Raw genomic sequence first — 23,959 nt, forward strand, 5'->3', positions numbered from 1 at the left:
CCATCCATCCGTGTGTGTGTGTGTGTGTGTGTGTGTGTGTGTGTGTGTGTGTCCAGCCTACCTGTGTCCCGAGCCTTTGTCCCGAGCCTCCGTCCCGTGCCTTGCCTCCTTGCCTCCGTCCCGTGCCGTGCCTTGCCTCCGTCCCGTGTCGTGCCTTGCCTTGCCTCCGTCCCGTCCCGTCCCGTGCCGTGCCTTGCCTTGCCTCCGTCCCGTGCCCTCTTCGTCGGCGCCTCGGCAGCCATTGTAAAATTCAAAAGCCGCGCCTCCGCCTTCGCCTGTGATAGGCGGAACACTGAATTTCCCAGCAGCCTGTGTTCCGCCTATCACGGACATCGTATCATCCTCGTCCGTAGTACGAGGATGATACGATGTCCGTGATAGGCGGAACACAGGCTGCTGGGAAATTCAGTGTTCCGCCTATCACAGGCGAAGGCGGAGCCGGAGGCGCGGCTTTTGAATTATAGAATGGCCGCTGTCTGTCTGCTCGACACGCTGATCGAGCGGGCAGACAGCGATGACTCGAGTATAAGCCGAGGGGGGCACTTTCAGCCTCAAAAAAGAGGCTGAAAATCTCGGCTTATACTCGAGTATATACGGTACATTACAGGCAAAATCCATATAATTGCAATTTTTGCACTTGATATAACCCCAAAAAGATCAAACTATTCTACAGGTTTTAACAACTCTTTAATGTAGTGCCAGTTTTTGTAAGTGTAATAGTTTGTGAACTCACAGCATTATGTTGAATTTTATTTAAATATTTTTTTGCATGTAATTGTTGTCAATATGAAATTTTTGTTAGAATTTTGTCACATTTAGCAAGAAAAACTTAGCAATGATTTTAAGGTCAAAATTTGCAAAGAATATCCAATCGTATGTGAGGAAAACCAAAAATGTTTTATTTTTGCTTGTACATGACTAGATGATTAAAGGCTAAGTTCATCTTTTGGAGCTGAATTTAACTTTTCTAATGAAATGCAGCCTTTTTTAAGGCCTTATGTGCCCAAGCAATTCTTATTTTTTTACCTCCATTCCTGGTCGCATTGAATCTGCATCCTTTCTGTTGTGAAATTCAAAGGTTGCACCCTAAATGTTAGGCTCCTATAGTTTTCACGTGACCATCCAGGGAACAAAAGAGCCTTCTTACGATGAATTGCCATAGCGAAGCTCCCAGTAGGGCATTTCCCCTCTCTGGCCCACGCTTCACTCATTACATCAATGCCATTGTTTTTGTTCCACATATTTCCTATATTTAGAATGTATTATGCATAATGGCAATAGCCATCTGGATTCAAAAATGAAATATCCAGGAGTCAACAGAAATAAACTCCAAGTATGTATTCACATAGCTGTTCACTTTTTCTGGTATTATGACAGTCTGGTGGGAGTATTCCTTGATCCACGCTGTTAGCATGGCTAGAGGAATATGTTCAATGTTTTTACGTTTAGGCTGCAGGCTAAAAAATAAAATCTATCAGTGTATGGCCAATTGGCCAGCCTAAGCTAAGTGAAAATTCACTTTGCAAAATGAACATACTTGGCTTCTTTAGTAAATAACTCCCACTGTTTCCTTTTTTATATACTGTGCATGAATGACCACCTTTAGTCACCAGTAACCAAATTAGCTCTGTTCTGAAAAGTTGAAATATATTGAATTGAAATACATATATATTTTAGTGAGACGAATGAAGAGGATGCACAGGCACTATCCATAGAAGAGGGCAATGGTGAAGAAGAAGAAGGAGAAGGAGAAGGAGAAGAAGAAGAAGAAGAAGAAGAAGAAGAAGAAACTTTGGAGGAATTTTCTCAGAATGGTGACATCAACCATGAACTAAGCTGTAACAGTAAGAGGAGGGTAACTGAAGAAGTGGACACTAAAGAAGACAACAAAAAAAGCAAACTAGACACAGAGGATATCACCAGTATCCAACACACTGAAGAAAAAACACAAAACCTGATCATTAATGAGCAGACACAGACACGCCAAAGTGCTGGAGTTAAAAAAAAAAAAAAATTAAAGAAAGAAGATCTGCCCTTGTTTCTTGGTAAGAATCCATGTTTAGTGCAGAACATGTCTATGATGCCCAACATAACCTTTATCCTGGAAACCAGTGCAAAGCAGAAGTGCAAGGCCTATGCTCATACTTACAGTCATTGCTAATGCTTAGCTTCTGGTGGATTGCTCTGCTTCTGGCAGTTTTATTGTCCCTATAGCAGGGCTTTAACCGCTTCAGCTCCGGATGATTTTACCCCCTTCCTGACCAGAGCACTCTTTACAATTTGGCACTGTGTCCCTTTACTGACAATTGCGCGGTCGTTCAACGCTGTACCCAAATGAAATTTGTGTCCTTTTTTCCCCACAAATAGTGCTTTCTTTTGATGGTATTTGATCACCTTTAGGGTTTTTATTTTTTGCAAAATAAAGAGTGACAATTGAAAAAAAAAAACAATATTGTTTTACTTTTTGCTATAATAAACATCCCCAAAAGTAAAAAAAAAAAAAAATTTCTTCATCAGTTTAGGCAGAATATATATTCTTCTACATATTTTTGGTAAAAAAAAATCACAATAGGCGTATATTGATTGGTTTGCACAAAAGTTATAGCGCTCCAAACTATGGGAAAGATTTTTTTTACTAGTAATCGTGGTGATCTGCGATTTTTTGTAGTACTGCGACGGACAGATTGGAGACCTTTGACACTTTTTTGGGACCATTGGCATTTATACAACGATCAGTGCTATAAAACTGCACTGATTACTGTGTAAATGTCACTGGCAGGGAAGGGTTTAACACTAGCGGTGATCAAGGAGTTAAATGTGTGTTCCTTCAGCATGTTCTAACTGTGTGGGGATGGGAGTGACTAGAAGAGGAGCCATATCATTTTTCCTACTTAGAAGGGAGAAACTATATGGCTCCTCGCCTCTGACAGCACAAGGATTTGTGTGTTTACACACACAAATCCCCAAGCTGGTGCCTGTGCATGCGATCGGGTCCCCCGCCGTGCACGATTGTCGCCGGCCATGCACATTGGGTCCACTGCCATGCAGCAGGTGCGCACACGTGCCTCCAGTGGCATGCACACCCTCTGGTGGCCGAAAATGGGTAGGATGTACCCGTACGGGATTTCGCCCAGGAGTGCCATTGTGCCGCAGTATATCTGCGTGACACGGTCAGCGAGTGGGTAAAGCCTATTTAAAACATCAATATTATTTACAATGTTTGTACAATTTGCATACAAAAAGTTTATGCTTAAGACTTGGCCCTGCTATATTGGAACTGTTACATGAAGTTGTTTCTTACACAATATCATTAACATGCCTTATTGATTTATTTGTGGCTAAGTTTTTCTTTTATAGCAAACACATATACAGTATAACACGTGTTTTTATTTCTTATTTCTAGACAGACAGCATATCAGATGGCCCCAGGAGTCTAGGGTGGCATTTCTCACTCCATTATTCAGAGAGCAGGAAGAGAGCACAGCCCACTCCTCCTCCCAGCTCTCTCCTTCTCTGTGCTGCTATCTATACTCTAGCAACTGATGATGTGATCAGTTGGCAAGACGGAGATAGTCAGCCCATACAGCATTCTGGATTGCCAACAGGAGTATAGATAACGTCAGAAAGGAGGAGAGAGTCTGTAGAAGGTGTGGATTGTGCTCCTCTCTGTATAGCAGAGTTAACAAAGATTGAGCTTTTGTCCTTCTTCCACGGCACCCCTAAGGGCTCTTTGTGGCATCCCTGTTGAGAAACGCTGAACTATGCCATCAAACTGTTGTGCCACAGGATATTTTTTACCAAGCTAGTATATATATAGTAGATTGTGGTACTGATAAAATACATTTAGAAAAGATATACAGTGGGGAAAATAATTATTTAATCCCCTTCATATTTTGTAAGTTTGCCCACTTACAAAGAAATGAAGGGTCTATATTTTTTTATCATAGGTGTATTTTAAATGATAGAGACATAATATCAACCATAAATGCAGAAAAAAAACACATAAATCAAATGCTATAAATTATTTTGAAGTTCAGCGAGTAAAATAAGTATTTGATCCCCAAGAAAAACATGACTTAGTACTTGGTGGAGAAAGCCCTGTTGGAGGTAAGACATTTCTTGTAGTTGGTGACCAGGTTGACACACATTTTAGGAGGGAGTTTGGTCCACTCTTCTTTACAGATCCTCTATAAATTCTTAGGCCGCGTACACACGCGGGGACTGTTCGCTCAACTTTGTTCGTCAAACAGTTTCAGCGGACAGTCCGCTCAAAATTAGCATGGACGGACTTGCCCACACACGACGAACGAACAGTCCGCTGAAACCGTGCGCGATGACGTGAACGGCACGTACGACGGGACTAGAAAACGACGTCCTATACACTGCAATGCAACCTTCGGCGTGTAAATTCTTTCTGAGCATGCGCGAGACTTAGTTTGACGAACAAGCCTACACACGGGCGGACTGTCCGCTCAAACCAAGTTTCAGCGGACAGTTTTTCGGAATTTCCGAAAAACTTTGTTCGTCAGACTGTCCGCTGAAACTGTCCGCTGAAGCCCACACACGAGCGGACTGTCCGCCGAAACACTGTTCAGCGGACAAAGTTGAGCGAACAGTGCCCGCGTGTGTACGCGGCCTTAGGGTTTCTTGTCTCTTGTCAACTCAAAGTTTCTGCTCCCTCCATTCATTTTCTATAGGATTAAGGTCTGGAGACTGGCTAGGCCACTCCATGACCCTAATGTGCTTCTTCTTGAGCCACTCCTTTGTTGCCTTGGTGGTATATTTTGGATCATTGTCATGCTGGAAGACCCATCCATGACCCATCTTCAGTGTTCTGGCTGAGGAAAGAAGGTTCTCTTCCAGGATTTTACAATATATGGCCCCTCAATGTGGCAAAGTTGGCCTGTACCTTTAGCAAAGAAACAACCCAAATGCATCATGTTTCCACCTCCTTGCTTGACTATAGGGATGGTGTTCTTAGTGACATTATAGTTAGCATTTATCTTCCTCCAAACACTGTGAGTCCAGTTAATGCCAAAGACCTCAATTGTGGTCTCAGCTGACCACAGCACTTTCCCCAATCCTTCTCTGAATCATTTTGACATTCATTGGCATGACTGTACAAGTGTCTTCTTGAGGAGAGGGACTCGCCATGTTTGAAGGAAGAAAAATGCTGACTATGACCTTAAGAACACTATCCCTACAGTCAAGCCCGGAGGTGGAAACATTATGCTTTGGGGCCGTTTCTCTGCTAAAGGTACAGACTGATTTTGCCGCATTGAGGGGCCATGTAATGTAAAATCTTGGATCTTCCCTCAGTCAGAACACTGAAGACGGGTCATGGATGGGTCTTTCAACATTACAATGACCCAAAACATACCCCCAAGGCAACAAAGGAGTGGCTCTAGAAGAAGCACATTAACCTCCCTGGCGTTATTCCAGACTCTGGCTCAGGGTGGGATTTCAGTACCAAAAGTGGTAACCCTGAGCCAGACTCGGGATCGCATCCATGTAAAGGTTACGTACCTTGTCCCCTGGATCCTGCATTGTCTCCCCACTGTGATCTGCGAGCCGCTGTGTTTCGCTTGATCTGTCACAGTGCCAAGCTCCATAGCCTGTAAGCGTTGCAACGCACGGGAACGGAGTTTGGCGCCAAATTCAAAAAGTAAAAAACACTGTATAGATACAGTATACTGTAATTTTACAGATTACAATACTTTATCAAATAATTACAAGTTCCCTTTGTCCCTAGTGGTTTGTCCAGTGTCCTGCATGCAGTTTTATATTATAAATATTATTCTTTATGCCTGGAAACTGGAGATTGTCCATAGCAACCAAAAAATGTCAGTTTACATCAAAAGTGCTTTTAGACCAGCTAGAAAACAACGATAATAAGTTAGAATCACTTGCAGAATTGAGCAATAGTGATTTGTGGGGAAATTCATTATCAAACACTAAAAGTAACGACTGTGACAATTCTGCAACTGAGCAAATTTATGATTTCGTATTTCAAACTTTATCATACCCGGTATGTCTACTAGACTCTTGTAATTGCAGGCCTACAATATAAAACACCAAATTTCCATGCAAAATAATGGTACCGCTTTCAGCACCTAAAATCTGAAATAATCATACCACCAGGGAGGTTAAGGTCATTAAGTGGCCTATCCAGTCTCCAGACCTTAATCCTATAGAAAATTTATGGAGGTAGTTGAACTTTTGAGTTACCAAGTGACAGCCAAAAAACCTCAAGGATTTAGAGAAGATCTGTAAAAAAGAGTGCAAACCTGGTCACCAACTACAAGAAATGTTTTACCTCTGTGCTTGCAAACAAGAGTTTCTCCACCACGTACTAATTCATGTTTTGTTTGGAGATCAAATATTTATTTTACTCATGGAACTGCAACTTAATTTATAGCATTTATTTGTGTGTTTCTTTTTCTGGATTTTTGATTGATATTCTGTGTCTATCATTTAAAAACACCTATGATAAAAATTATAGACCTTTCATTTCTTTGTAAGTGGGCAAATTTGCTAGATCTGCAGGGGATCAAATAATTATTTCCCCCACTGTATATGTATAGCTCTGCTCAGCCAGGCATGCTCTCCAATGACACACTTATACCCAGGTGTACTAGTACTCACTTCAGAGGACACTACGCGGAGTCTGGCCCAAATGGCCTTTTGCATTCCTCTTAGCCCCCATACACATGGTCGGACATTCCGACCACAAAATCCATCTGATTTTTTCCGACTAATTTTGTCCGAAACTGGTGTTGCATACACACGGCTGGACAAAGTTGTCGGAAAATCTGATTGTGATGACGCATTACGATGGAACTATGTTGAGGCTAGTAGCCAATAGCTTTGGTCTCGTAATTTGATCTGAGCATGCATCGCACTTTGTCTGATCAGAATTCTCTACAAACGATCGGACAAAGTCCGATCGGATCATGTTGTCGGAAACTTTTATATCCAGCTCTCAAACTTTGTTGGTCGGACATTCCGACGGAAATAGTCAGATGGAGCCAACACATAGTCGGATTATCCGACAACATGGTCCGATCAAACATTTTCCGTCTGAATGTCCGACTGTGTGTATGGGGGCTTACAGTTAATGTCTGACCATAAAAGAGTCAGGGTGACTACAGCTAGTCCTTCTGGGTGTTGACCTACCTCATCCGGAGTGTCAGCCCCATGGAGGGCCCTTGGCGGTTGCTGACTACATCAAAATAGCTGAAGTGTTTGGCTCCCAACTCACTGTCTCCTCCCACCCTGGTATTTATATATAGCTAGAGGAAGGTTTTCTCTAAAAGGGGCCAAACACACACCCTGCAGACTAGCTAACTCTACCTGCTAACAAGAAAACTTCCCAGGGAGACTAGTCGTTCATATTTTATTATCCTTATTGATGATTTACTCCTGTTCAAGTTAATTATGCAATGTAAATACTATAAACAAGGGTGAATAGCAAAGGAGGAAGTAATGCCGGATCAATGACGTAAGGCAATATTTTAGTTAAGATGAATTGCTGTCTGAAAATACAAGTTTTCAGAGTGTGCTCTAAGATTCAAGGATTGGAGAATGACAAAACAGCTTGTGACAGCAAATCCTAGAATACAGAAGTGACTCAAAAGATGTCCTGAAGATGAAGAGTAGGAAGATGTAAATGGGAAAAATGGAGAGCCTTCCTCTTGGGGTATTATCTAGAAATTAGCAATGCTGCAAAGTACCTTGTATCCTTCAGATATAAATTTGAACTGTATTTATTAACTGGAAGACAGTGGAGATGATTGCAGAGAGGAGTGGTGTATGATCACCTAGAAGTGAGATGAATGAATCAAGCATCAAAGTTCAGGATTAAAATGGTATCATTCTGTTTATTGTTTGGCCAAAAATAAGGATTTGGAATCAGTGGTTTGGTTTCAGGAAAATTTTTGATTTTGCCTTTGCCAAAATTTGTCAAAATGAGACACGTTTTACCATGTGGACTGTTTTAGCAAAGTTTTGCATAAAAATATATATTTCCCACATGAAGGAATATAAAATAAAAAAAATGAACTTTAATTCATTTTCTATAGGAGATTAAATTTAAATCCTACTCCTCAGCCCTTAAATAAAAAGTATTGATTGTAAGGTTTTGAATGTGGTATGCCGGAAAATAGAAAAAAAAAAAAGAAAGCAAAACAAATGTCACTGGATAATTGGTTATAAGAAGTTAAAGCATACAGGTTTTATGAAATAGTCTTTAGCTGTTTCAGAGTTTTGCAATCTGGGAAATTCTGTTATGTAAGTCATTTTTTTTTTTTTGTTAAAGTCTAAATGTGTATTGGAACATGAAAGTAATATGTCCTCATAATATCCAGTGGTGCATTCCCATGACTCATGGCTAGGCGGATTGGTAACAAATACTGTATAACATTCACATCTTGGTCACAACAAGCTGTTCACTAACTGCATGACATGTGAAGGACCTAACCCACAGTCACTTCATCCACCCGTTAACCATACTATCTAACCCCCCTCCAAATCCCTTCACAAATGACATGACAATATTTTGGATTAAATGGCCTTGATGGCCTTTTATTAACATTTACTTTGAGATTAAATAAACAACATTTTAAATAACTCTTAACCAACTTTTTGTACTTTTGGGGTTTTAGAGGGGAACCCCACCCCACTGGTCACTGCGACAAACTTCTTTTACTTTAGGCCTCCAGTCGCAAACCCCCGGACCCGGAGACGGTACTCAACTTTCGCAGTGACCCACCTTTTACCCCTTCCAGGCTAACCCCTTGTTAACCAGAAGGTACCTGATAACCCCATCCACAGATGGGTACCAACCATGTTATCCCCATACCACAGATGGGTACCAACCATGTTAACCCCATACCACAGATGGGTACCAACCATGTTAAACCCCATACCACCGATGGGTACCAACCATGTTAAACCCCATACCACAGATGGGTACCAACCATGTTAACCCCATACCACTAATGGGTACCAACCATGTTAACCCCATACCACAGATGGGTACCAACCATGCTAACCCCATACCACAGATGGGTACCAACCATGTTAACCCCCATACCACGGATGGGTACCAACCATGTTATATATGCATATAACATCCATATTCTCCTCCTTCAAAGATCCAACCACTGCCATGGGCTGTCCGTACAGCCCCTATTACAATCAACCATACTCGGGAGGGTGGGTGGGAATCTTTTCCTCCGCCGCTCTCTACTGACGTCACTCCCTCTCCTGCCTACTAGTTTTCTAACCCGAGCGCCTCCCCTGCTCCCCTTTTCTTAAAGGAGACAAATTATTTTTCCCTACAAGCATGACTGTGCTGTCCACACCTGTCATGCCGTCCCTACGCTTATCCTTTTCTCTCCTTCTGCTCCGGGACTCTCTTTAAACAGCCATATGACATTTTATTTGGGAAGATTTAGATGAATTTGTAATTTCAACCCTGCATTAGAATTTTGCAGTTTGGCATTATCTAATCCACCAGATTATTTATTTAAATACATTTGATTTGATAGACATTTTGCTAAATATGTTAAAAAGCATATCAAGGCTGGGCCACCTATACCTCTGCCCCCCAGCACTCCCGCTTCCTTTTAGAAAATACAGAACCAAGTATCATTTTGCATTACTATGATAGTATTTTTTACGGAATGTTTTAGTATTAAAAAGAAATTTAGTAAATGTACAAAACATAAAACGCAATTTATACAGTGCTTTCGAAATAATCTCAGTATCTGCATGACAACCACAAAGTAGTCACGATAGTAATACTGCGTAAACTGTTGGCGCTATATAAATCCTGTATAATAATAATAATATTGAAATATTTTTGTTAGATATGCATGCACATACACACATTCACACATATAAACAACTTGAACTCACAAATATGTAGGCACCTACACAAACACTGGCACTTCCACACATAAGCATGTAACTACACATGCACACACCCATCCACACATACTGGACACACACACCTGTGCAATCACTAGCACCCTCATACACACACACACACACACACAAGAATGAATGCATACATCCATACATTCACACACCCCTGCACATAGGGCTCATTCACACTTGCTCTCAAGCTAAACTGGAGTGGTTTAGTGTGTGGGCAGCAGTCTGTTTTGGGCTGCAGTGATGTGCAACAGGGGGCGGCTTGATTCATATTTTATCACATTCCACAGCTCCCTTTCTTGTGAACTATATGTAAAGTGCACAAAGTGAGACTTCATTCATGTTACTTCACAACAGCATGGTGTGTTGTGCATGCCATGCGGTGAAGTGCGAGGGCCATCCAATGAGGTGCGATACTATGCAGCTTGCCTGAATATTATTGCACCTCACTGTACCACATCTCCAACTGTGTTGTAGTGAGGACAGGTCACATAGAAAACAACATAGAAAGCAATTTTTTCTATGTGCCTATTGGTGACTGTTGTTCTTCCAGTGCGAAAAAACGCCAGTCACTGCTCTAGTGTGACCAGGCCCTTACACAGAAGCATACACCTGCTTGAGCACTACCAGCCTCACACACACATACATAAGCATATATGCATGCACACAAGTGAACTTGCACAAACACATGCATCTGTGCACACAAAAGCACCTTGACATGTACCTGCACACAGCTTTTGGAGGAACTGACAGTATGCCATCTACAAACCTCCCAACTGTACCTGATTTTGAGGGACTGTCCCTGATTTGGAACAAAGTCCCTCTGTCCCTCTTTATTCTCATTTGTCCCTCATTTATCTATATCGTTGTATATAAAATGACTAATTGCATTGTCCCATTTGAATTAGTTACACAACCCTCATGGAAGTTGGCTGCTTACTGCTCCTCCCTTTTCTGACCAGCCAGGCTACATGTCTGCATACTGGCTGGTATGGAGTTTGGGGACCTATACCAGACCTGTTTGTTTTTTTGACCCAGTAGCTCTTTTTTTCATTGGTTTCTCCTTAAAAATGAATGCCAGACCCTTATGTAGGATAAGGGTTTGGTATGGATTTTTGGGGGACCCAACAGCTCTTTTTCTTGCATGGGGCCTCTTAAAAATCCATACCAGCCCCCTATATAGGACCAAAGAGTTCACATTTATGCTCCCCTGCACATATGTACAAGCATGCATATGCACAAAAACTAGTACCCTCACACATGCACGCACGTGCGACTGAACAAACACAAATATGCATGAACACAAGTGCACTTACACACATATGCGCTTGTACACAAGTAGGAATCCTGAAATTAAACTGAAGATAGCTCTTAGCCCTTGTACACACGGTCGGACATTCCGACAACCAAATCCGTCAGATTTTGTCCGATGGATTTTGTCCGAAACTGGTGAGGCATACACACGGCCGGACAAAGTTGTCAGAAAATCCGATCCTTCAGAACGGGATGACGTTATTTCATTACAACGGGACTACGTTCAGGCTAGTAGCCAATAGCTTTGATCTGAGCATGCGTGGCACTTTGTCCGATCGGAATTCTCTACAAACGATCGGACAAAGTCCGATCGGATCATGTTGTCGGAAAATTTTATAGCCCAGCTCTAAAACTTTGTCGGTCAGATATTCAGACGGAAACAGTCTGATAGAGCCCACACATGGTCGGATTATCTGACAACACGGTGCGATCGGACATTTTCTGTCGGAATGTCCAAGCGTGTGTACAAGGGCTTAGAGGAGCTGATAATATGCCTTCTACATGAATATATAATGTTCTGGTATGAATTTTTGAGGGGCATCCCATACAAAAGGTCTAGTATGGGTAGAAAAAATCCATGCCAGACTCTTATCCAGGCATACAGCCTGGTTGACCAGGAAAGGGAAGAGCAGTGAACGTCCTTCACTGTCTTTAACCATACCAAGCCACATTCCCTTCAAACCGGGAGGGTAAATTGAGAAAGTATTTAATTAACCTTCAAAAAAAGCTTTAACCCTCAAAAAATCCCCAGAGTGTAAATTCAATGTCAGTTGTAGTGACATACAATATATCTATTTTAATCACAATGGACAAATCCCTGTTGGCACAAACACTACTATCCACATTAGCAATCCTCTCCCACTGGACTCTTGCTGCTAAATGACAGCTCGCTGGCCCGCATCTGAATGTCAGCAAACAGACCAGAATTGCTGGCTAATGGCATTGATCACATATGGTCATGGTCATATGTGACCATTTGCATCTCCCAGGATCCCCTGGCTGCTTTGTTTACAAACTGTCATTTCCTTTTCCCGTCCCATCAGCATAGACGGTTACCTAAGGCTGGCCATACATTATACAATTTTCTTGTACAATTTTCCTTTAAATTTACCAAAACCATATAATATGAGGTCAAATCTAAACATTTTCAATTTATATGAATAAGGCAAGCCCGTGCACTACATAGTCGAAGGTAAATCTAAAGAGGATTGAATGAGAAAATTGTATAATGTATGGCCAACTTAATACAGGGGCTGCAGAGTTTACAACTTCATTAAAGTCTATGAGAGACAAATCTTTCTGTTTTTTTTTTCTGACCTTTTTCAAGGCCAATTTGCTATCTTTTGGTAAAGCATAGTAGTATTTTAAACTATTGCCACTAAGTAACACTTCTTTGCCGTTTACAATCAAATTAGCTGTTGGATCCAGGGTAACGTCCATATCCAAATATAGTCATGACCCTAAGTGGTTACAGCTGTCATCTAGCATCTCCAGCCAAATTCTTGATATTTTGCATAAGGTTTCGGTGGGGAAGGATGGACTCTCATCTGTTTCAAGAGCTCTGCAAGAAAGGTTCATGTTTGTGTGGGTGAGTCTTCGGGCATTGTTCATCATAAGGATGATAGATCTACAGCTCTGGACAATGTGATTGATGGTACATTATATGATAAGTATTTTTTAATGTGTCTGTGTGCTTATTTAATTTGTCATTTTTTTGTAATTGAATAACAAGTGGTACTCATTCATGTGGTGGTAGCAGATATCTGGGAGCCCTTTATCTTACAGGGTGCTTCCTGATTCTGATAAGTATCCTTCCAATGCAGAAAACCGCATCCATCAAGCCAAAGATGTGCAGATAAGGTCCTGTCCCTATCAACATGAAAACAAAGTGCCTTGCTTGAGGGAGAGGCCTGGCAAGGTACACTACCAATATTGAGGGCATGTGGCCTCGTATGATTCAGGAGGAGGTATGGACAATTCTACTAATACTACTTCTACTACTTCCTTTCCTGGTCCTTTCTTGATCAGTTAGGATGCATGTTTGGATAAGCGACTGGAATGGAGGACCTCACAAATTATTTGTGGCTTCCCTTAAAAATCTATACCAGACTATTATCCATTCATGCAGCCTGAGTGACCCTTCTAAAGTATACAAGGCCACATGCCCTGCAGAAAAACAAAATGTAAAAAACAAAAAATGGCATAGACTTATCCTAGACAAGGGTCTGGTATAGACATGTTAGGGGACCCCACAGAAAATTAACAACAAAAAATAGTCCCAAAATCCTTACCAGATTCTTATCTATGCATGCAGCCTAGCTGGCCAGGAAAGGGCAGGGTAGTGAGCATGCTACCTCTCCTGAATAATGCAAGGCCACATTGCCATGGCCATGGGGAGCGTACCTTTCTGGGGGACCCCAGATGATACACTTTGCCACCGCCTTGTTGATGGCAACAAGGGCCTTATTCCCACTTTCATGTCTTGGTGGATATGGGGGTCTGCTAGGGGAGGGGACTTATCTGCCACCCCTTGTGAATGTACAGGGCACATAGCATTCGTTGTTACTCATTCACAGCGTAGAAAAAGTATTTTACTTTAAAAGGACCCCTTAAACCATGTCCCACAAAGTAAATTCAATGTCAATCATGTCATCCAATGAGGTAGGTATATCAATCACAATGAATGACGCCCCAATGAGCCGCGCTGGCGTTCCTCTCTTCAGACTCTCGCCGCAAAATACAGCTGGCAGCTGAATGTTAACAAACTGGCTTGGGAAGCTGACTAACATCACTGACCAAATAAGGTCATGATCATATGTGGACAATGATGTTATTTCAGATCCACTGGCTGTAAAGATCTGTTATTTCATGGCAATAGTTTTCTAAATGTCACTTTTGCTGGAGTACATCCTGCAGATGTACTATTTCATGTGAACGTTTAAGATATCCCCCATGACAATCATTGATCAATGATGTCACCTGAGATGCCCACCTGCTTGTTTACAATTCAAAATTAGCCAGAAGGTGGACAGCTGAAAGCTGTCATTTAGTGGTGATAGTAATGCCACAACTAAATGAATAAACATTAGCTGCAGCAGCCAGAGATTAAGGCAGGTGAATGAACTGGTCAAGTCTGACCATTTTGTTCGCCCGCTAAGAGAATGGCTTGGTTTTTGGGTGAAATCTGAAGCTCCTCCTTAGTCATTATTAAAGCGGTAGTAAAGGCCACTTTTCAGCTGTACCTATAGGTAAGCTATAAGGCCTACCTGTAGGTGAATATCTCCTAAATGTGCACCGTTTAGGAGATAATTACATTTGTAGCAGCTGGTGACGTCACCGGCACATGCCCACTGCACTCTGAATACACTTGAGTGTGTCATCCATTTAGAGCAGAGGTGCTCAACCCATGGCCCATAGAGGCCTCTGATATGGCACACGACCTCAAACCAGGAAAGTCATGCCCATGCTCTGGGATGGTGGGTTGCACAATCAAGATCAACAGATTGCAGACTCACCATTCCACAGTATCAGAGTGCATGGAATCGGTGCCGGCAGTGGAGGAAGCAGGCAGCCACATACACTGCACTTTTGAAATGGGCATATTAGCACAAAAGGTTATTAGGCTGCTTTCACGCTAATCCACAAAACTGAATGCAAGAGTTTTTCAGCACTTTCAGAAAGTGCACCACACCCGCAAGCTGTAATAGAAGTCTATGGCTCAGTGCAGCTAACCCACATGAAAGCCGCAGGTGCACTGCGCTGCAGCTGTGGTGCAGGTAAACTGCAGCACATCAGCATGAAAGCAGACTTATAGGGGGCTCAGGACAGTAAGGACTCATTGGGGGGGGGGGGTAAAAACAGCACAGTTCATTGTGGTGACAACTGGTTAACAAATCATTTAAGTGGCCCTCAATCTTCAAAAGACTGAGCACCCCTGATTTAGAGATATATGTCCCTATTTTGACTCCCATGCACACCCTCAGGTGTGAGGTTATCATGGTCCAGCCATTTAAATTACAAGAGCGTGCAAACCCGGAAGGAAGATTGGTTAAGGATGGAGGTTCTGTCACTGGTGCATTGGTGGAGGGACCTGCTTTACAGGTAAGTCTGTCATAATGTGCTAGTATGTGATGCATGCTAGCACATTATGACATTAACCTGCAGGAGGACCTCTTTTTTTTATGACAAAAGAGTTTACTACCGTTTTAATAGGTTTCTCACAGCCTCTTATCATGTTGTTTTTTTTTTTTGAAACAACAAGTTTATTGGTGGACTAGATCAACAGGTCATACAGCAAATAATGCATTGAGAGCAACACGGCAATCAAACCACAGACACAGATGTTATACAGTGCACAGATATACATTATAGCTTCGTTGGTCGTACTGCATTCAAGACCGCCCCAACATCCCACCCCCCAGAACCTCCAGGCAACCGCCGATATGGCCCGGGGAGCAGAACCACCCAGGAGGCCGCACCCCGAGTTAATGCAGGCCAATTCTATACCACCAGTATCTCCACACCACCCCTCTATCCCCGCCACCCACCGGTCAGCTCCCCCAGTGGACTGGGACTGCGGGTAATAAATAGTTTTTGTACCTCGACCGCCAGCAGGTCTTTAGGCAGACTCCACACAGGTGTCCGGGCTGGCAAGCCACCTGTCCCATATCCTGGTAAATTTGTTGGGGCAACCCCTATGTGCGTAAATGACCCTCTTCAGAGGCAGCGACAGATTCACCTCGGTTATCCATGCTCTAATTGTGAGGGGTGCTGTACGTAGCCACAGCCTAGCAATCAGTTTTCTAGCACTAAACAGGGTCTCGTGTAGAAAAGTGGTATGACAGCGAGTGTTCCGTGTGTCAGGCAGAAGACCTAGTAGACAAATTTTGGGGTCAACCTGTAGAGGAGAACCCATGTGGTCATATAAAAATTGGATGACGCGCAGCCAATAGGCCTGAGTGTCCGGACAAGCCCATATTAAGGGATAAAATATACACGGGTGATCCCCACAGCGTGGGCTCCCCGGGTCCTGTGCCACGCGGAACTTGCTCAGTCTTAGCGGGGTGAGGTATGCCTTGTGTATAATGTAGAGTTGGGTCAGCCGGTCCGACAACCTAGGGGAAACCAGTCCAACATTGGTGAGAATGTCCTCCCATTCTTCAGTGTCCAGTGGGCCTACTTCCTCCTCCCATCTATGCTTAGCTACCTCCGCAATCCCGGTCACCGTACGCGTTCTAAGGAGAGTGTATATAGTTGAGATAAGCTTGGCGGGATCCTCCCCCACTATAACACCCACCAGGGGCATCTCTTGGGTACTGGGGAACCCGTCCACGAATTGGGCCCGGAGAGTTGTGCATAGCAAAAAGCCATGTGCGAGGGCAGTCCAAATTCCGCCTGTAATGCATGGAAGCTGCGGACTCCCATCGGGGAGACAACCTGATGTAAATATATCACCCCCCTAGAGGCCCATTGCCCCACTCCCGGTAACGATCTGAGCTCCCCCAATTGGGGATTGTGCCACAGTGGAGTGTGAGAGTGCACCCTCTCAGCCCCGACCATCCCCTGAGCAACATCCCATATACGCCTGTGTTGGTCCAGTAGGGGCGTGCCGCCTTTCTTCCTCCCACCCCTCGCTCGTCCGCGAAACAAAACCTGGAGGGGAGCGTGTGTAGGGTCATGAGATTTTCCACAGGTCAGCGTGTGATACCGGGGGCCATCTGACTTATGTAGGTGGTGAAAATGGGACAGCTGGGCCGCGATATAGTACGAGCGTATGTCAGGGAGCGCCGCCCCTCCCAGTTCTGTGGGGTTCTTGAGTGTATTCCATGCCAGTTTATGGCGGCCTGATCCCCAAACAAAAGTATTAAGGATAGTGTCTATTGTTTTAAAGATGTTGAGGGGTATAAGAGTGGGCGAATGCCACATTTTATATAAGATTTTGGGTAAAATAATCATTTTTATCAGATTGATTCTTCCCATTACTCCCAAGGGGAGTCTGGCCCCAGTTTGAGTCTTGGCTTTGAGGTATGGGATCAGGGGTAGGATGTTATGTGTCACATAATCCAGGGGCTCCCTGGTGATCTGGACTCCCAAGTATTGAATGGATGATACTCTACGAAGTGGAAGGGAGGCTGCGTCGCAGGTGGGGGGGGGGGGGGACATGTCTATGGGCAATATCTGGGATTTCGACCAATTAACCCGAAGGCCCGAGTGAACCCCAAAATCCTCTATAATCTGTAGAGCAGCCCGCAGGGACGGCCCCTCATCCGCCAGATAGAGGAGCATGTCGTCTGCATACAAGCTCACCTTCTCGGTGATGGGGCCTGACCGAAGTCCCTGGACATTAGCATTGGTTCGGAGGGAGGCCGCAAGCGGCTCCACCGCCAAGGCGTACAGGAGAGGGGACAGTGGGCAACCCTGCCTAGTCTCCCGTCCCAGGATCAGGGGTTCCGACATCTGCCCGTTCACTGCCACCCTGGCCTCCGGGGAGGAGTATAGCACCCTAACCCATTGAATAAAATTAGGGCCAATCCCAAAGCGTCTGAGGCATTCCCACAAATACTCCCATTCCACAGAATCGAATGCCTTGGCCGCATCCAACGCCACCACAGCCCGAGCACCCATCCCCTCGGGACATGCCTGAAGATTCATGTGCAATCTACGGACGTTCATGGCCGTGTTCTTGCCTGGCATAAACCCGGTTTGGTCTGGATGTATCAGGGAAAGAATATGCGAGTTCAGTCGGGATGCCAAAATTTTGGCCATTATTTTGGCGTCCACCTGGAGCAGAGAAATCGGCCTGTACGAGTCAGGAAGGAGGGGGTCTTTTCCCGGCTTCGGAATAACCACTATTGTCGCCTGTCGAAGGGTATCGGGAAGGGACCCAGATTCAAATAAGAAATTGTACAGTCTAAGAAGTTCGGGGGCTAGCACCTCCAGATACGCCACGTAAAAATCCAACGGTAGCCCGTCCTGCCCAGGGGCCTTGGAAGCCGCCAAAGACAAAACCGCAGCCTCCACCTCCTCCTTAGTAAAGGGGAGCTCCAACTCCGCGGTCTGGGCCGCAGACAGTTGTGCAACTGGGATGGTCTGCAGGAACGCCCGAGTCTCCTGTGCCGTGGCCGACGCTCTGGACGTGTACAGGTCTGCATAATACTGTCGAAACAGCTCTGCTACAGCCATCGGGTCAGATGTCAGGGCAGCGTTCTGGTCTAGTAACGATACCACCACATCTTGATGAGCCAGGTATGCCAATAGCTTCCCAGCCCTTTCGCCCTGCTCGAAAATGCGCTGGTTCGAAAAAAAATGTTTACGCCGAGCCTGCTCGTAATGTAGTAGCTCCACCACGCGCATTTGGAGTTTAAGTGCCGAGGCATTGGCATGCGTGGGAGTAGACATGAACGCACTAGTCGTTGATTCCAGCTGTACCGTCGCCTGTCGCATAGCCTCCTGGGATGCCCGCTTCAATCTATTGATCCGGCTAATCAGAATAGCGCGGGCATGTAATTTGAACGCCTCCCACACCGTCCCCGCCGCAGCTGTGCCCCTATTGACCTCAAAAAAATACTGCCATTCCCCCGCCAGGCCCCCACCCTCCTCCCCCAGCACCGTCAGCCAAAAGGGGTTAAGGCGCCAAGATCAGGGCCCCACCTGAGGGGCTAGACAGATAGCCGCCCGACAGGGGGCATGGTCCGAGAGGGACCTAACATGGTTCCCCGCGTCCTCCACCCGCGAGAGGAGGACATCAGACACGAGGATATAATCAATCCGGGACATAGTGGTGTGTGAGGCTGAGAAACAGGAAAATGCAGTGGTATCGGGGTTCCTATGACGCCATACCTCAGTCAAGGAGAACTCACCGAGAGTGCCAGACAGCCTAGTTTCTGTCGGGGTGGCTGGGTCCACGTCTCCGCGCAGCCTATCCCTGCGGGGGTTCAGAGTCATGTTAAAGTCCCCAAGCCAAATGGCTGGGGTACCCGGGTATTGGGCCATGTACAACAGTCCCTCTGTGACCAGGCATGCAGAGTACAGGGGCGGTATATATAGGGCTATAATAAGATATTGTCTGCCATAAATATTACAGTGCATAAAAACATATCGGCCCAGTGGGTCTGTCCGCAGGGAGAGCAGGCCAAAGTGCAACGTCTTAGCCACAAGGACTGAGACACCACGGGAGTAAGGGGAATGAGTTGCGTGATATGACCAGCCAACCCAGGGCCGCCGCAGTGCGAGCCGGAGCTGGCCGGTCACATGCGTCTCAGTCAGCACGACAATGTCAGCCCTGTACGCCTTTAACCACTTCAGCTCCGGACCAATAAACACCTTAAGGACCAGAGGTCTTTTTGCAATTTCGCACTGCGCTGCTTTAACTGGTAATTGCGCGGTCATGCAATATTGCACCCAAACGAAATTTGCGTCCTTTTCTTCCCACAAATAGAGCTTTCTTTTGATGGTATTTGATTGCCTCTGCGATTTTTTTTTTTTGCGATATAAATGGAAAAAGAGCGAAAATTTTGAAAAAAAAAGATATTTTCTTCTTTTTGTTATAAGAAAAATCGAATAAACTAAATTTTAGTCATACATTGAGCGCAAAATTTATTCAGCCACATGTCTTTAGTAAAAAAATGTCAATAAGCGTATATTTTTTGGTTTGCGCAAAAGTTATAGCGTCTACAAACTAGAGTACATTTTCTGGAATTTACACAGCTTTTAATTTATGACTGCCGATCTCATTTTTTGAGGTGCTAAAATGGCAGGGCAGTACAAATCCCCCCCAAATGACCCCATTTTGGAAAGTAGACACCCCAAGGAAATTGCTGATGGGTATGTTGAGCCCATTGAATATTTATTTTTTTTGTCCTAAGGGATTGAAAAATTTTTTTTACAAAAAGTTGTCACTAAATGATATATTGCTCACACATGCCATGGTTATATGTGGAATTGCACCCCAAAATATATTCCGCTACTTCTCCCGAGTATGGGGATACCACATGCGTGGGACTTTTTGGGAGTCTAGTCGCGCACGGCACCCCGAAAACCAATCACCACCTTCAGGATTTCTAAGGGTGCAAATTTTTGATTTAACTTCCACTACCTATCACAGTTTCGAAGGCCATAAAATGCCAAAATAGCACAAAACCCCCCAAAATGACCCCATTTTGGAAAGTAGACACCCCAAGCTATTTACTGAGAGGCATGTTGAGTCCATGGAATATTTTATATTTTGCCACAAGTTGCGGGAATATTACAAACTTTTTTTTTTTTGCACCAAGTTGTCACTAAATGATATATTGCTCACACATGCTGTGGGCATATGTGAAATGACACCCCAAAATACATTCTGCTGCTTCTCCTGAGTACGGGGATACCACATGTGTGGGACTTTTTGGGAGTCTAGTCGCGCACGGCACCCCGAAAACCAATCACCACCTTCAGGATTTCTAAGGGTGCAAATTTTTGATTTAACTCCTCACTACCTATCACAGTTTCGAAGGCCATAAAATGCCAAAATAGCACAAAACCCCCCCAAATGACCCCATTTTGGAAAGTAGACACCCCAAGCTATTTACTGAGAGGCATGTTGAGTCCATGGAATATTTTATATTTTGCCAAAAGTTGCGGGAATATTACAAACTTTTTTTTTTTTTGCACAAAGTTGTCACTAAATGATATATTGCTCACACATGCTATGGGCAGAAGTCAAATTACACCCCAAAATAAATTCTGCTGCTTTTCCCGAGTACGGGGATACCACATGTGGGGGACTTTTTGGGAGCCTAGCCACGTACGGGACCCCGAAAACCAAGCACTGCCTTCCGGATTTGAATATAAAATGCTACCAAAAAACCTGTTAGCGATGGCAGGGATCAGGCCTGACTCTGCGATCGCTGCAGTTATGTGTTTAGTGTTTTGTAAGTGACAGTGATCGATCGATACTGCACTTGGGTGGGCTGGGCAGAGGGGCAAAACGCAGGTGCTAGCAGGTATTTGGGCTGATCCCGCTAACAATGCGTTTTTTTGGAACCCTAAACTGCTGGGGACGCTAGTATAGATCTGATCAGATCAGATATTGATCTGTTCAGATTCTATACCACTACGGGAGGTGTATGCTTTGCGTGTGGGTGTTAGCGGTACTGGCACTAACCTAGCGCTGCCTGGGGCGACGCAGACCCTGACCCTAAAACCTAATTGATATCACCCGCCGGGTGATCAGGGGGTTAAACCTTTATTGGGTAATAAATGGTGGGTGCCCTGATGCTATAAAAAACAAACTAACCAGAGTCACCCGTAACACTTATACAGTGATCAGTGGTGAAAGGGTTAACTAGGGGCAATCAGGGGGTTCAAATTTTTATTAGGTAGTATATGGGGGTCCCTGGCGCTATATAAAAACCTGACGGGGAACCTAAATAACTAACTGGCTAACCAGCGTCACCAGTGACACTTATACTGTGATCGCTGGTGAAAGGGAGTGAAAGGGTTAACTAGCAGCAATCAGGGGGTTAAAACCATTATTGGGTAGTATATCGGGGTACCTAGCGCTATAAAAACCTGGCGGTGAACCTAAAAAAATAACTAGCTACCTAGCGACACTAGCGACACTGATGCAGCGTTCAGAAAAATTATCGCTTAGTGACACTGGCAAAAGGGGGTGAAAGGGTTAACTAGCGGAAATCAGGGGGTTAAAACCATTATTGGGTAGTATATTGGGGTACCTAGCGCTATAAAAACCTGGCGGTGAACCTAAAAAAATAACTAGCTACCTAGCGACTGTAGCGACACTAATGCAGCGATCAGAAAAACGATCGCTTAGTGACACTGGCAAAAGGGGGTGAAAGGGTTAACTAGCGGCAATCAGGGGGTTAAAACCATTATTGAGTAGTATATCGGGGTACCTAGCGATATAAAAACCTGGCGGTGAACCTAAAAAAATAACTAGCTACCTAGCGACACATGCAGCAATCAGAAAAATGATCGCTTAGTGACACTGGCAAAAGGGGGTGAAAGGGTTAACTCTAGGGGCAATCAGGGGGTTAAATCTTTATTGGGGGGTGATAGGGGGCTACCCTGGACCTAACACTAACTGTCCTGACAGTTTTTACTGTCACAACTGACACTGAATGCATTGATCAGTAAAGAAATGATCAATGCAATCAGTGACACTGTGACTGGGGGGGAGGGGGGGGCGGGGGGGATCGGGGGACGATCGGGGGGGGGGATCGGGGGGGGGGTTGTGTGCCTGTGTGTACCTACATGTCAGTGTAGTGTTGGTGCACACTTACTATTAGTCTTCTCCTCGTAGTCCGGTCAAAAAGACCGCCCCGAGGAGAATGACATCACTTCCTCCTTCCTGTGTAAACAATACACAGTGGGAGGAAGCTTCTCATTGGCCAGGAGCGATCCAGAGGGGGTGGCCGAAAACCAACGGCCATCCCCTCATCACGGAGCGCTCCTGGAGCGAACCGGACCGCCGTAACCAGCGGGAGGGGGTCCGATCGGACCCCCCCTCCGCTGGAAGGCAATCACGTAGATCTACGTGATTGTGCCTGCCTGTGCCATTGTGTTGACGTACATTGGCAATACGGCGGTCCTGAAGTGGTTAAACAGCTAAAGACAGCAGTACGTTTAATTTTGTCTCTGATCCCGCGGACGTTCCACGTCAAAAATTTAACGGCCGACATGTACCAACAGAATTTCAGTCATGAGCCAGGGCGTGCAGCTTGACCTCCAGAGCGGATCCTCCCTCCTCCCCCGAGTATGACACCGTAAAAAAAAGACACATGAGAAGTCCCATGTTACAGCAATATTCACATGTACCACCAAAAACACAACTTTGAACATAACTTTAAACAAATTCCCCCCTCCCTCCCCCACCCAGCCCTCAGCCTCCCCAACATAGCTGGAGCATTCATCCCCAACCTAGTAGGTCCCTGTCCCCTCGTCATGCACATAAGGACAGCCGAGTGGCCGCCGCCGGTCAACCCGCACAGTCCCCTGCGCATGCGGCCAACGTGGTACCTACCCTACCAGAGGACGACCACTCGCTGAAACGGTGACTGTGGCTATACTGTAAGCCCATAGGAGCAATAGAGCCAACCGCCCCCGCCCCCAACCCGGTATAAAAGCATGAGAAGAATAAAACAAAGAAAAGTCCAGAAACAGTGCACGATGTCCGTGAATTGTATATATCAGCTATCTCGAGAACACGCCATAGCAGATAGCAAAACCAAAAATAAAACAAGATTAAAATAAAAAAAAAGAGGATTGAGGCATATATCTTATCCCCCCCCCCCCCCGGAAAGCAAAGGTATCCCGCTTCTCGTGACAGTTCTGGCGCCCACAGAAGAAATAAGACCGCTCATAGTCTGCTAGTCAGCATAATACAGTCAGCATAGAGCGGTAAGTCCAAAGGCACAAAAAGTAAAAAGAAAAAAGGTAAAAAATGCAAAAACAGGAGAAGCATATAAATAGAAGAAGTGGGCGCAGTAACATCCGCGCAGAGGCAGGTAAGGACAATAAGGGGCAACAAAGGGGGATCCTGGAACAGAAGATCAGTCAAGGTAGGGGCTCACCTCCACGAGGCAGTCCAGGCATTCCTCCTCTGCTCAGGCCGGGCGGTTCCGGGCTGCCTCCCTTCTATCCAGCCATTCCGCCGCCTGTGCAGCATCGTCAAAAAAGTGTGCACGGTCCTCCCCAATAATACGGA

General features: G+C 44.9%; 1 protein-coding gene across 3 annotated transcripts in view; it reads left to right on the forward strand.

The window, feature by feature from the left end:
- The window catches only part of MYLK4 (myosin light chain kinase family member 4), a 232,870-nt gene that overhangs the window by 174,300 nt on the left and 34,611 nt on the right, over nt 1-23,959 (forward strand). For all 3 annotated transcript variants that reach the window (XM_077492098.1, XM_077492099.1, XM_077492097.1), the window contains one exon: nt 1,678-2,045. In XM_077492098.1, coding sequence (XP_077348224.1) covers nt 1,678-2,045 — 368 coding nt within the window. The remainder of the gene's footprint in view (nt 1-1,677; nt 2,046-23,959) is intronic.

The sequence above is a fragment of the Lithobates pipiens genome, unplaced genomic scaffold (assembly GCF_037356315.1).
Source record: "Lithobates pipiens isolate NorthernLeopardFrog02 unplaced genomic scaffold, aLitPip1_a1.2 Scaffold_19, whole genome shotgun sequence".
NCBI classification, from domain to species: domain Eukaryota; kingdom Metazoa; phylum Chordata; class Amphibia; order Anura; family Ranidae; genus Lithobates; species Lithobates pipiens.